We start from the raw sequence: 13,853 nt of genomic DNA on the forward strand, positions 1-13,853 counted from the left end.
CCAATACAAATGTTTGTCATGTGCGGGGATCGAAGCCGCAACCGCCAGTGTAACAGGTACAATCCATGGCTGTGACCGTTGCGCCAACGCGGCGTCAAAGCAGTGGGAATGCACAGAATGAATGCATACTTGCATGAATGCATCTGTATAGCAACTCTTAATTACAAGTCTCTAAAGATATAGTTCCATGATAATTGTGTTTGCTCACAAACGAAAAAAACTGACTTCAATTACATCGACGAGTAATATAACGTAGATCGACGAAAAAATAGTCAAGTAACTACGCGTTATCAAAGATTACTCGAAAAGTGGTTATCAGATCTCGATAGAATTTTAATGTGACCACATGATAAACATCAGCTTTCGATTAAATTAAAAATTATCAAAATCGAAACACCCAGTAAAAAGTTATTGCGGATTTTAGAGCTTCCCTCGATTTATCTGGGATATCATCATCAGATCCTGGTTTCCTTATCATGGTATCAAACTAGGGATATGTTCTTTCCAATAAAAAAATAATTATTAAAATCGGTACACCCAGTAGAAAGTTATGCGGTATAATTCAACGTAGATCGACGAAAAAAGCGTCAAGTAAAAACGCATTATTAGATATAGCTCGAAAAGTTATTGTTAGATCTCAAATAAATTTAAATGGGACCAAATGACACAGACCACCTTTCGATTAAAAGAAAATTTGTCGAAATCACTCCACCCAGTCAAAAGTTCTGAAGTAACATACTGTTGTGTATGCGCTTACCGCGCGCTATATGTATAACGGTCAGTCAGCTGTCAATAAATCAGTGTGCAACTAACTAGCTTGTTTGATTGACGTGTACCCGCTCTGTTTAAGTATCTAACACGTGGCGACGAACGAACTTACGTAGGCGTTGAAAATGGCCACTGGAGGAGTATTTGGTGTTCTTTCCACTTTCGATCACCTAACACAAGAGTGGAGAAGCTACAAATGCCGCATAAACCAATGGTTTATAGCGAACGAGATAAATAACGAAAATGACAAATTAACTATCAAGAGACGGGCCATTTTGTTAAGTGCGTTAAGCGAAGCGAGTTTTAACCTAGTTAGTGACCTGGCGCTACCTCGTAAGGTGGAAGAATTGCGTTACGATGAAATAATTACACTTCTCGACGAGCATTTTACACCGAAAAGGTTCGGGTTTGCGGAGAAATCCATTTTCTACTCCGCAACTCAGCGCACAGGTGAAAGCCACACTCAGTGGGCGGCCCGGTTAAGGGGGTTAGCCGCACACTGTGCTTTCAAGAATTTGGAAGAGGCCTTGCTAGATAGGTTTATCATGGGCATGGCAGCGGGACACGAGAGGGACAAGTTGTTTGCCCAGGATCAGCGGGAGCTGACCTTGGCGAAAGCCATAGATTTGGCAGAAAGCGTGTGCTGTGCGCGCCGGGCGTCGTCGTTGGCGGCGCCGAGTGCGTGTGGCAGCGCCGTGATGGTTCCGGATGGCGTGTTCAACATCTCCAAGAAGGAAAAGTGTAGTGTGTGCGGGTTTACTAATCATAAATCTAACCAGTGTCGCTATAAAAGTTACAAGTGTAAAAAGTGTAACAACAAAGGTCATTTGTATAAAATGTGTCCTAACGACGCGAAGGTGAAGTACGTCGGGGAAGGTACTGTGGATGACGGAGACGACGGTGAGTGCTTATACAATATTCGATGTGTGACGGGCAGGCCGATGACAGAAAGCGTTCGGATCGGTGGGCTGGTTTTAGAGTTTGAAATAGATAGTGGATCAGCTGTAAGCGTTATTTCCCACAAAACATATGTGTTGTATTTCAAACGATTACCGTTGTCAGTCACCAATAAAAAATTGTTTAACTATAACGGCGGAAACATTGAAACTGTGGGCGTGGTTTTATTGCCAATATCGTATAAAGAGCGCACGCGAGTCTTGTCTGTGTTTGTCGTACGATATGACGGTCCATCGCTGCTTGGGCGCGATTTCATACGGGAATTCGACCTCGAGTTAGTGATGACGCACTCGAGCGCACCTGTGCACGCTGTTTACACGCATGCGCTTAAGGGAAGTGATTTTAATGTCGCGGAAGATTTATTTAAAATGTTTCCTAAGGTTTTTTCTGATAGTCTCGGGTCGTTTAATAAATATACAATTAAATTGCATTTAAAGCCAGATGTAAAGCCAATATTTCTTAAAGCTAGACCGGTGCCTTATGCATTAAAAGAAAAAATAGATAAGGAACTAGATCGACTATTAGGGTTAGGTATTTTAAAACCGGTGGAACACTCGGAGTACGCATCGCCTGTGGTACCGGTGTTGAAAAAAGATGGTAGTATCCGTTTATGCGCCGATTACTCGGTTACAATTAACAAACAGTTAATAATAGATCAGTACCCCTTGCCTACTGTAAATGACTTATTATCTAAGCTGTATGGAGGCATTAAGTTTAGTAAAATTGACTTGTCTATGGCATACAATCAGCTTAGGCTATGCGAGGAGTCGCAAAACCTCACATGCATTAATACACATCGCGGTCTTTTTAATTTCACTCGTTTGGTTTTTGGGCTGGCAAGCGCACCAGCCATTTTTCAAAGAGCAATGGAGTGCTTGCTCGCCGGAATAGACGGTATCATTTTTCTATTAGATGACATATTAATAACTGCCAATGATGACGACCAGCACAGACAGCGTTTAATCACCGTGCTTCAGCGATTGGATGACGCTGGGCTGACAGTACAAAAAAGTAAATGTGATTTTTTTAAAGATGAAATATCATATCTTGGCCACATAGTAGACAAAAACGGGATTAGGACATCACCTGAAAAAGTAAAGGCTATATTACAAGCTACTAAGCCGGAGAGCGTGTCACAATTACAGTCGTTTTTGGGACTTACGAATTATTATAGGAATTTCATACCCGACGCATCGTCTGTGTTGAGTCCATTGTATAATTTATTAAATAAAAACGCGAAGTGGGAATGGACCACGGCTCACGATAACGCATTTTTAAAAGTAAAAAATATTTTATCGTCTGATAGGACTTTGGCGCACTTTAACCCGAACGCTAGGATTATTTTGACCGTTGATGCGTCGCCGACGGGGCTAGGAGCTGTATTATCTCAAATCGATAAGGATATGATAGAAAGGCCGATATCTTACGCTTCTCGAACGCTTTCACCGGCGGAAAAGAATTACGCGCAGATCCAAAAGGAAGCGACAGCTATTATTTTTGGCGTAAGACGGTTCCACCAGTATTTATACGGTAGGTCGCAACCCTTCGTGTTAAGGACAGACCACAAACCCCTGCTGGCCATATTCGGACTTCACAAAGGGATCCCCGAAATATCCGCTAACCGTCTCCAACGATACGCTATGTTTTTGGCCGCTTATAATTATAGTATCGAGTATATAAGTAGCAAGCAGAACATAGCGGATTATTTATCTAGGGCTTGTGAGGTTACCAATACAAGTATGCCACCACGGGAAGGTATGTCAGACGAGCTCGTCAATTGTGACGAGAGGGCGGCCTATGTTAATTTTGTTATCGACGGTGATCTACCGGTGACGCTGAGCGACCTGAGGCGTGAAACCGCTACAGACGATTGCTTGTCGCGAGTCAAGAGTTATGTATTAAACGGGTGGCCACGGAAAATTAACGATGTTAATTTAAAACCTTACTTTAATTGCCGAAATCAACTATCATACGAAAACGGATGTCTGATGCGGGGACATAAAGTAGTTATTCCGATTACGTTGCGAGAGACAGTGTGTAAAGAAATGCACAGCTCACATTTCGGGGTCGTGAAAATGAAAGCGGAAGCTCGCAAGCGGCTGTGGTTCCCGGGTGTGGACAGAGCGCTGGAGCAGCTGGCGGCGGCGTGCAGCGTGTGCGCACAGCTACGCCCCGCACCGAAACATGCGCCGCTTGCACCCTGGCCACTGCCGCCGCTTCCATTTTATAGAATTCATTTAGATTTTCTGGGACCGGTTAACAACTTTATGTTTTTAGTTATTGTAGACGCTTACAGTAAATGGGTCGAGTGTTACGATATGACTTCTTCTTACAATTCAAAAGCTTTGATTACTAAATTATACGATTTTATGTCGCGGTTCGGAATTCCACACACATTGGTGAGTGATAATGGTACGTCTTTTACCTCTCATGAATTTAAGCACTTTTGTCTGGTTAATGGTATAAAACATATGTTATCACCTGCATATCATCCCTCTAGCAATGGACAAGCTGAGAGCTTTGTGAAAATTATTAAACGGGGGCTCAAAAGTATAATTTTACAGGGTTGTAATAAAAAAAATATTGCAGAAAAGCTGGCTAAATTTCTATTCGACTATCGAAACTCTAAAAACAGTACCACCGAAAAGTCGCCCGCGGAATTAGTGTATGGACGTACGTTGCGTTCACGGCTGGACCTCTTAAACTCGACAGCATTAGCTTCGTCATCGTCTCCCTCACCCACAGCACTCACTCGAACCGTCGAACACAACCAGTCCTTACAGGCTAAACATTATAAAGGTACAAAGAGACAGAGCTTTAAAGAGAACGAAACGGTTTGGGTTACTAAGAATATAAGTAATAATAAAAAAATTTGGATTGAAGGAATAGTTAAGAGAAAAGTCGGACAAGTATTATACAAAATATATGTACCACATCTGGACTGTGTGATAACAAGACACATCGACCAAATCAGATTACGATTGTGCGACTCGCAGTTAGATAACAGACGTTGGGACCCAGACGTGGTGCCAGACTTAATGCCAGCGGGCGGTTCATACTCCGAAGCTATCGCTCATCCAGAATGTGGAGGAGAGCCTCCGGTGGAACCATGTCAAGAGTCGTCTGCATCGGAGGAAGCGACCAACGAGCCGGTAACACCTCTCTGTACCGCCCGTTCCAGGCGTCAGGCAATAAGTCCGGTCTTTTCAACACCGACTTAATAGTTATAGTTAGATTTAAGTAAACAATATTTTTCTTTATATTATCCTAGCTATAAGAGGGAGAGATGTTGTGTATGCGCTTACCGCGCGCTATATGTATAACGGTCAGTCAGCTGTCAATAAATCAGTGTGCAACTAACTAGCTTGTTTGATTGACGTGTACCCGCTCTGTTTAAGTATCTAACACATACATAATAAAAATATAGTCGAATTGACAACCTCCTTCTTTTTTGGAAGTCTGTTAAAAAGATCTTACTGAGTTATGGCATAGCAAGAAATATCCTGCTTAAAATCTGGAGCTGTCCGATTGGGGAAATATCTTGACCTTACAGAAGATCACAGCTAAATAATACTGCTTTCAAGCAGTGTTGTGTTCCTGTGGTGAGTAAGGTAACCAGAGCTCCTCAGGAGATCTGGGGTAGGTTCGGCTACACGCTTATGATGCTTCTGGCGACGCGGGCGTCTATAAGCTACGGTAATCGCCTACTAACTAACTATAATATGTTTTATATTGATTTATTGATTTTAATATATTTAATTAACACATAAGCACGGTGTACGTAAGTTTTATGAGTCGTAACGCACGCAGGCTGTGGTTTTGTTAAGGTAAATATTTTTGCGCGTTTGTTGTTCGAACATTCGGAGCGCTCGTATTATTCAAATGCGAACCAATAAGAGAGCATTTACGGCCATCCATAAAACTACAATCCAACCGTACGAATAAATATCCGACCTCTGTAACTTATAACCTCAGAGACAAGGAATGAGAAGGAATGGAAGAGGACTAATCAAATGCTTGCAATCATGAAACACATATATTTAAACGCATTTGTTATAAAGAGGGAACGGAAGAAATTAAGTAATCAGTAGAAGAGAGTAGGTTAAGAGGAAGAGAGAAAGGAGAAGATGATGATGAAGGGGAAGAAAAATAAGTAAAAATCAAATTGTTATTTCATTGCAATTTTAGTATCTATTTTTTGTATATTCCGTTACATTTATACCTAGCATACTCAAAAACTTCATTGTAACTTCTAGCGAACTCCTTTTACATATTAAAGTTTTGATGGAATGTGTAGATATTGTTAAAAACAATTTAAGATTTCAAAAAGCCTGACAAAATTAAATATTTGGCTTGCTAGGGACAATGTTTACAGATTACGTCTAGATTTTCATGGTACAGTTTGTATATAAAATATCCCTCTGTACATAAATATCCAAGAATTCAATTAATTCAGACAAAGTCAATCCGGTTTAGACTCCAGTCTAACCGGGATGGTCACGCAGAAAGACATGTGTGTATTTTAGAAAATAGTAGGCTTACAAAATTCCACAAATAAAATTAGTTTTGTTTCGTCCATAACAATGGCGAGAAGTTTTTGACTCTAGGTCTAATTACAATTTGACAATCCTACATCCAATTGTTGTTTTTTACTAGATCGTTCAATAAGTCCCGAGACTAACCTGGAAATGGCGCATATATTAAAAACTCTTTTGATTTTTAAAAAGTACTGGCTATCAATACAAGAATATGTGTCAAATTTTTAAAAATGGAACAATAAAATTATTGATTTTGAAACATTTAAGTGACGCTACGGTTGTAATTTCGATACAATGGAAAAAAACGAGTTTCGCGTGTTGATAAAACATTGTTTTTTAATGGGAAAAAATACCGTTGAAGCACAGCAATGACTTATAAAATGTTATGCAGGATCAACTCCCTCTAAAGCAACCATTTGGCGGTGGTATGCCGACTTCAAACGCGGTCGCATGGACACCAATGATGGGGAACGCTCAGGTCGTCCAAATGAAGCAGTGACTCAACAAAATATTAACCAAGTCCTCAAAATCGTATTGGAAGATCGGAAGGTAAAAGTGCGAGAGATAGCCGAGATAGTGAAGATTTCAGCTGGTAGTGTTTTCGCTATTTTACATAAAAATTTGGCCATGAAAAAGCTTTTTTCTAAGTGGGTGCCGCGTTTGCTTACAACTAATCAAAAGGAACAACGTATCAATGATTCAGAGCGATGTTTGGCGCTGATGAATCATAATAAAAAGGATTTTTTACGTCGGTATGTAACAATGGATGAAACCTGGATATATCATTTCACTCCGGAATCCAATCGGCAGGCAGCGGAGTGCAGAGCGGCTGGTGGTCCAAAGACTCAGAAATCGGCCGGTAAGGTTATGGCGTCTATATTTTGGGATGCGCATGGAATACTTTTCATCAACTACCTTGGCAAGGGGCAAAATATAAATAGTAACTATTACATGTGCTTATTGGAGCGATTGAAGTACGAAATTGCGGATAAACGGCCTCACATGGACAAAAAGAAAGTGGTATTTCACCAGGACAACGCGCCTTGTCACAAGTCCGTGAGAACGATGGCCAAAATTAACGAATTGGGCTTCGAATTGCTTCCTCATCCCCCTTATTCGCCAGACTTGGCCCCCAGCGATTACTGGCTGTTTGCAGACCTAAAAAAAATGCTTCAGGGTAAGAAATTTGACTCAAATAGTGAAGTTATCGCAGCAACGGAGGCTTATTTTGAAGCCAAAGACAAATCGTTCTACACACATGGGATAGAAAAGTTAGAAAAGCGTTGGAGGGACTGTATCGCTCTTGGAGGAGACTATGTTGATGAATAAAAATTAATTTTATAAAAAAGACCTTTTTTTAGTACTTAGTCTCGGGACTTATTGAACCACGTGTTAAAACGCAAGAAAGTTTTTTGACTTCACCATTTCTAGGAGTCAGACATCCGTGTACGGTTACAATAATACAAGCTATAAGGCAGTTACGGGCGGTAACCCGTCGTTGAAACAACCGGACGCGGGTTAATTTTGCACCTGTACATATCCGATCACGATTTTATGTCAAACAGACATCCTAACGAACAATTCTTATGTGTCGTAAAGATTATGTTACATAAAGTATACAAATACAATACAAACGACACCAGGTAGGCTACAATAGGAAATATCTTGCTCAAGAACTGGAGTTTGGTATATTCTCAATTTTACAGCAGATCACTGCCAAATAATGTTACTCACGAGTCACGTGTCTTGTTCCTGTGGTCAGTGACGTGGCTAGGGCTGGGAATGCGCTTTGTTGATAGAAATGGTAAGGTCAATAAAGTGCTTACGATGCTCCTCGTGTGGACCATAAGCTTACTTTCCACCCCAGTTGTATAAAAAAGTTGGAAATGACAAGAGACATCAGCAAATTAAATAGGCTCGGAGCTAAGTAGATTTTAATTTGCGTAGGGGAAGACTTTATCTTTTATCAGACTAAAACGTGTGTCGACAAGATGATTTATAAATAAAATTTTCTTTAGCCTTTTAATTCATATATACAGGTAATAACATTCATATTTTATTACTTTACTACACAAATAAAGCAAACAATTAAATATTTCTATTTTGAAATAATGTTTCAATTTTTTTTTTTTCATTTATATCACTAGGTCGGCAAACAAGGGTACGGCTCACTTGATGGTAAGCGATTACCGTAGCCTATAGATGCCTGCAACACTAGGAGCGTCGCAAGGGCTTTGCCGATCCCATCACTAATCCCCAGGAGCTCTGATCATCTTACTCACCAACAGGAACACGACATTGCTTGAGAGTAGTATTATTTAGCTGTGAACTTCTGTAAGGTTCAATGATTAATTCTTTTGCGATGTTGCCAGCGTTGCTTATTAACTGTGCCCTGCCTCAGTTTTACGTTTTAATGAGGTGTATAATAGAAACTATATTTATTTCTTCGAATACTGCTTTTTGGTATAAAAGAAAAATAGAAACTAAAATTAACTTAATTTATTCAATCAAAATCAATCAATTAATCAATTTATTATATCAATTCTTTATTTCGACAACTACATATTTATGAATTATAATTACAGTATTTGTCGTAACGATTCTGTTAATTCTGTGACTAATTAATCAGTTCTTTTATATTTTTGTAGCCGCCCGATTGCCGGGAAAGGCCTCTTCACTTTATTTAGGAAGGGGTGGAGCTTAATCCACAACGCTGCTTTATTGCGGGTTGGCGGATATTTTCTATCTACTACTATGAGTATCTACTATGAGTAACGATCGGTGTCCTGTGTCTATAAAAAAAATTAAATCAAATTGGATCAAGGATTTTACTTACTGAACGCTATCACGGTAAAACCAGATGGTTTAATGAAATATCAAAAATATTTACTAAAAACTATGGTTGAAACTTTTGAAAGAAATTATGTCAGTCATTAATTAAGGGGGGATTCATGAAAGAATTTGGAGGTTTTCAAATGCCGAGTGTACTGGCATCTTTTCTCTAAAGCCCGGCAACGCACCCACAACTCATCTTATGTTGCAGACGTCCGGGCGACGCTAGCAATTTAGCATTAGATGGCTTCGTCCGCTCGTTTGCCGTCATTGTTATAAAAATAAGATGCTCATGCCCAGAGGTTTATGATAAACAATATTCGTCTACCCTAATAGAATAAAAGTGAATGAGCCTATACAACCTTCTTATAGCTTGGTACGTTCGTGGCAAAATGGTCGCAGTTATCATTTATTGTGACACGCTTTGTAACACATCACCACTTTTCTTTGAGAGCATTCACAACGGCCTTTGGTATGTCCGGCATATGTGTGAGTTGCGTGACCTATAATATTGTCTTAAATCCTTTTTCCTACAAGTCTCTGTACAGACAGCTCTTTACGACCCCAGACCGCACATTTGAAGATTACCCTGTTACACGTCAATCTACGAAATTACTGATTTATCAGCGTGAAGCTGATGTCCAAAGCATTCGCAATATTCTTATCCAGCATCACATCTCCAGAGCGTCAATCTTACTCTCCTCACTCTTTTATAAGATCATCGTCATTGGTCCATAAATTCTTATCGGGAATATCTCGAATATCCTCGAAATATCAGCAATCCTCAAAATTGCACTTGACTCAGTTTTTTAGCAAGTGTTATTAACGTAATGCTTTTAACGTATTCACTTCTCAATGTTACTTGATCGTGAAACTCAATGAAAATAATCGGTAAAGTTTCGTCGGTCAACATACATAATAAAAGTTTAGACGAGTCACACCTGTCGTCTGAATAATAAAATTGATATCTCATAGAGCATACATACAGTTGAAATTGCGGCCGTAAAATTTCAGCTATTGTAATATATAACGTATTCTATATATTTGTATAATAATAAATGGCAACTTACAGATTAAGAGTTAAAAATTAAGTATTTTGGGCAGTTATTACATCACATAAAAAACATATCAACCCTCACTCCTTCAAATTATTATTATTCATAGAGTATGAAAATGTGTTTTTATCTTTTAGCGCAGTGGTCATAGCATCTGATCGTGGCATCTGAAACGTCGCTGTCATTTTAATTTTAATTGACAATAATAGTAATTGCTAACTAGTTTCAGCCTCGCAGTCCACTGCTGGACGTCAGTCTCCCCAAGTTCGCGCCAAACTTTCCTGTTCTCCGCAGTCGTCATTTAGCCTCCACCGGCGGTATTACGTTGTTCGTCAGACCAACAGGCTGGAGGACGTCCCATACTGCGTTTGCCAACACACGGTCTCCTTTCCAGCACACGTCTACTCAATCGGTCCCCGGTCCAGCCCATAGGCAACAGCACAATAATGGACTGTGAAAGCTTAAAACCTTACACCATGATCAATGTTTCCACAGATGGGCCAGATGTGTTGTGGTCTTAAGGATATCCGCCACTGTATTATCAACTAACTGGGGATTTTAGAAGGTGATATATTTATATGATAAAGTCAAACCGTTTTTATACATATATACGAGTATATAACGGCAACAGCTCCCTCTTTAGGCTCGATCGTCCTTTCGAGCTAGTGTGTGTAGATACTAAGGAGAAAATTTACTCTTCTTATGCACAAGTAGCTCAATGGTAAAATTAGTCGCCATTGGATGCCTAATTACTAAAACACAGTTCGAACGCCATTTTTACAAAATGTTATTGGTACTACTAACCCTTTATATAAATAATATTGATCGATAACTTACCCTATTAAACACTAGTATAGTACCATAATAGCACCAGAGATGTGTACACAATTACTGATAAATAGTATCGAAAATTGTCTAGTTACTAGATTCTGGTAATGTGGTACATTACTCGTAGCTATTCTTTCAAACAAAGTCTCAAGTACTTAGAGACCAAATCCCTCATGTCGTACAATAAATTAAAACATTAATTCAAGTAAATACTACAGTTGAACGATAGTTGTAGTCCTCAGTCGGGCGAGCTCCGGACGCGACGCCCAAGTTTTTGCGACGCGACAAGTGTAACACCCTACATGATTCCACTTCACTACTTATTTGAATAATATTGTTTTACATGCGAGTACAAAACGCGTCTATGTAATTAAATAAATAAAATGGTAGAATATTGCCGCTGTATCGTATCATTTATTACTGAGGTAGGGCACAGCAGGAATTTCCTGCTCAAAATATGGAGCAGGCCCGACTGGGGTAGTACCTCGACCTTACAGAAGATCACAGCAAAATAATACTGCTTTCAAGCAGTATTGTGTTCCTGTTGGTGAGTAAGGTGACCAGAGCTCCTGGGGGGATTGGGGATTGGGTCGGCAACGCGCTTACGATGCTTCTGGTGTCGCAGGTGTCTATAAGCTACGGAAATCGCTTACCATCAGGTGAGCCGTACGCTTGTTTGCCGACCTAGTGACATAAAAAAAAAATCAAACTGCTCCAATGCGGGTTGGCATATATTCCCTACTATGAGTAACGATCGCTAGCAGATTTACATGATAACAACCATTTATTTTCATTAATTTATGCATTTTCTATAAGAATTAGAACGTAGACATTTGTATGTAAATTAATCTGTAGCGACATCTATCTACGAACTTAAAAACTGATGTATCCTACTTCGCGGTATTGAAGTTATCCACCCAGTAGCCCACCAGTCTCAACACCTGTCTGGTCGGAGGATCCTCCCTTTGCGATGGCGGACGAGGGGCTCAACACCCCGGTTCTCGCATACCCTCCAAAAATCAAATGCTACACACCTGTTCAGAGTTTTCCTTTATGTTTTGATTGTTTACAGATAATAGCTAATTATCCAGTCTGCCCATCGTACTACCCAATCTGTATTCAAGTTTACATTGAAATATATATGTGGTGTACAATAAAGAATAAATGAATAATTGTGTTTGTTCACCAACAAAAAAGCCAACTTCAAATTACATCGATAATTAGTGAAATGATACGCATTATTAGGGATATAACTGAGGTAGGGCACAGCAGGAATTTCCTGATCAAAATATGGAACAGCCCGATTGGGGAAGTACCTCTACCTTACAGAAGACCACAGCTAAATAAAACTGTTTTCAAGCAGTATTGTGTTCCTGTTGGTGAGTAAGGTGAACAGAGCTCCTGGGGGGGATTGGGGATTGGGTTGGCAACGCACTTGCGATGCTTCTGGTGTTGCAGGTGTCTATAAGCTACGGTAATCTCTTACCATCAGGTGAGCCGTACGCTTGTTGTAAATAATCTCAGAACTACCTCTTTCAAATTTAAACAGGACCACACGACAAACACCAGCTCTCGAATAATCAAAATCGTTACAACTAGTAAAAGTATAGCCATATAATATAATAGCCTATACTAATATTATAAAAGTGAAGTTTCTAACTTTGTTTGTTTGTAGGGGGTAATCTTCGCAAATACTGATCCGATCATGAAAATTCTTTCACTAACAGAAAGCTAAACTATTCAGGAGTGATATGGGCTAAATTTTATTGCTATTGAACAAAAAATACAGTGAAAAATAATAGTATATGTAAATCAAGTCGGAGAAATGCGCGAGTGAGGTGAAAATTTAACTATATATTTATATCACAAAAATAATTAACGCCCAACGAAGTGGGCACGGATCAGCTGGTAAATTATAGAAACGTACAGTTAAATCAAGAACTACCTCCTTTTAGTTAGTAAATAGTAAACATTTTCGCCTTGCCTGTACAAGAAAGTGTGGCGCTGATGTCAAATTGATAGCCCGAGATGGTCTCCACCGTACAAATCGTACCCTCCTTCATTACGCGCTACTTAAAGATGGGCTTATGTTTACTAGTTACATGTGCGTCTTGGAGACATGAGTTTATAAGTCCAAAGTCTTAAGTTTGTGAATACTCTTTAATACATTAAGAATGTTATTTGAACATGCGTACGTTTGTAAGGCTGTGTGGTTACGGTAGTTAGAATATAGCCACACCCTCTCTTCCCGTGGGTGTCGTAACAGGTGACTAAGGGATAATAAAGTTCCACTACCACCTTGGAACTTAAAAAGCCGACCGATGGCGATATCTATCCAACTGCTGACTTTGAAATATACAGGCCGAAGACGGGCAGCTGCGTCTTCGGTGCGACAAAGCCAGTCCTGCGGTCACCAACCCGCCTGCCCAGCGTGGTGATTATGGGCAATACACATGAGTTCACGCAATTTTTGGCGCTAACTTGTGGAGGCCTACGTCCAGCAGTGGACTGTATTAGGCTGAAGTGAGTGAGTGACGTTTATAAGTTACACATTCAGATTGTTTTCAATGACTCTAAATATTTGTAGCGACATATTGTTTATCCTTCATTTTGGAGTAGAACAATCTGTTTGATAAAGTTTTAACATTTCTTACATGCAGGCTTTAATCTACTACTGGAGAATTTAATTTTAGAGGATAGATTTGACTTAACATAAAGTATTGATTCTTTTGGGATTTTTTTATAGAACCGTGTCGACGAACAAGCTTAAGGCCCACCTGATGGTAAACGATTACTGTAGCTTATAGATGCCTATAACACCAGAAGCATCACAAGCGCGTTGTCGAGCCTACCCCCCATCCCCAAGGAGACCTGG

The 13,853-nt window shown here is 39.8% G+C and overlaps 1 protein-coding gene across 1 annotated transcript; it reads left to right on the plus strand.

The window, feature by feature from the left end:
- Nucleotides 1-805: 805 nt before the first annotated feature.
- Nucleotides 806-5,085, plus strand: LOC123663923 (uncharacterized protein K02A2.6-like). Its single transcript, XM_045598565.1, has one exon. It carries the CDS (start codon nt 894-896, stop codon nt 4,944-4,946), a length of 4,053 nt encoding a protein of 1,350 aa, XP_045454521.1. The 5' UTR covers nt 806-893; the 3' UTR covers nt 4,947-5,085.
- Nucleotides 5,086-13,853: the final 8,768 nt, after the last annotated feature.

The sequence above is a fragment of the Melitaea cinxia genome, chromosome 21 (genome assembly GCF_905220565.1).
Source record: "Melitaea cinxia chromosome 21, ilMelCinx1.1, whole genome shotgun sequence".
Lineage (NCBI taxonomy): Eukaryota > Metazoa > Arthropoda > Insecta > Lepidoptera > Nymphalidae > Melitaea > Melitaea cinxia.

What these genes read in the sequence shown, in the direction of transcription:
- LOC123663923 (XM_045598565.1), top strand. Translation starts at nt 894, where the DNA reads ATGGCCACTGGAGGAGTATTTGGTGTTCTTTCCACTTTCGATCACCTA.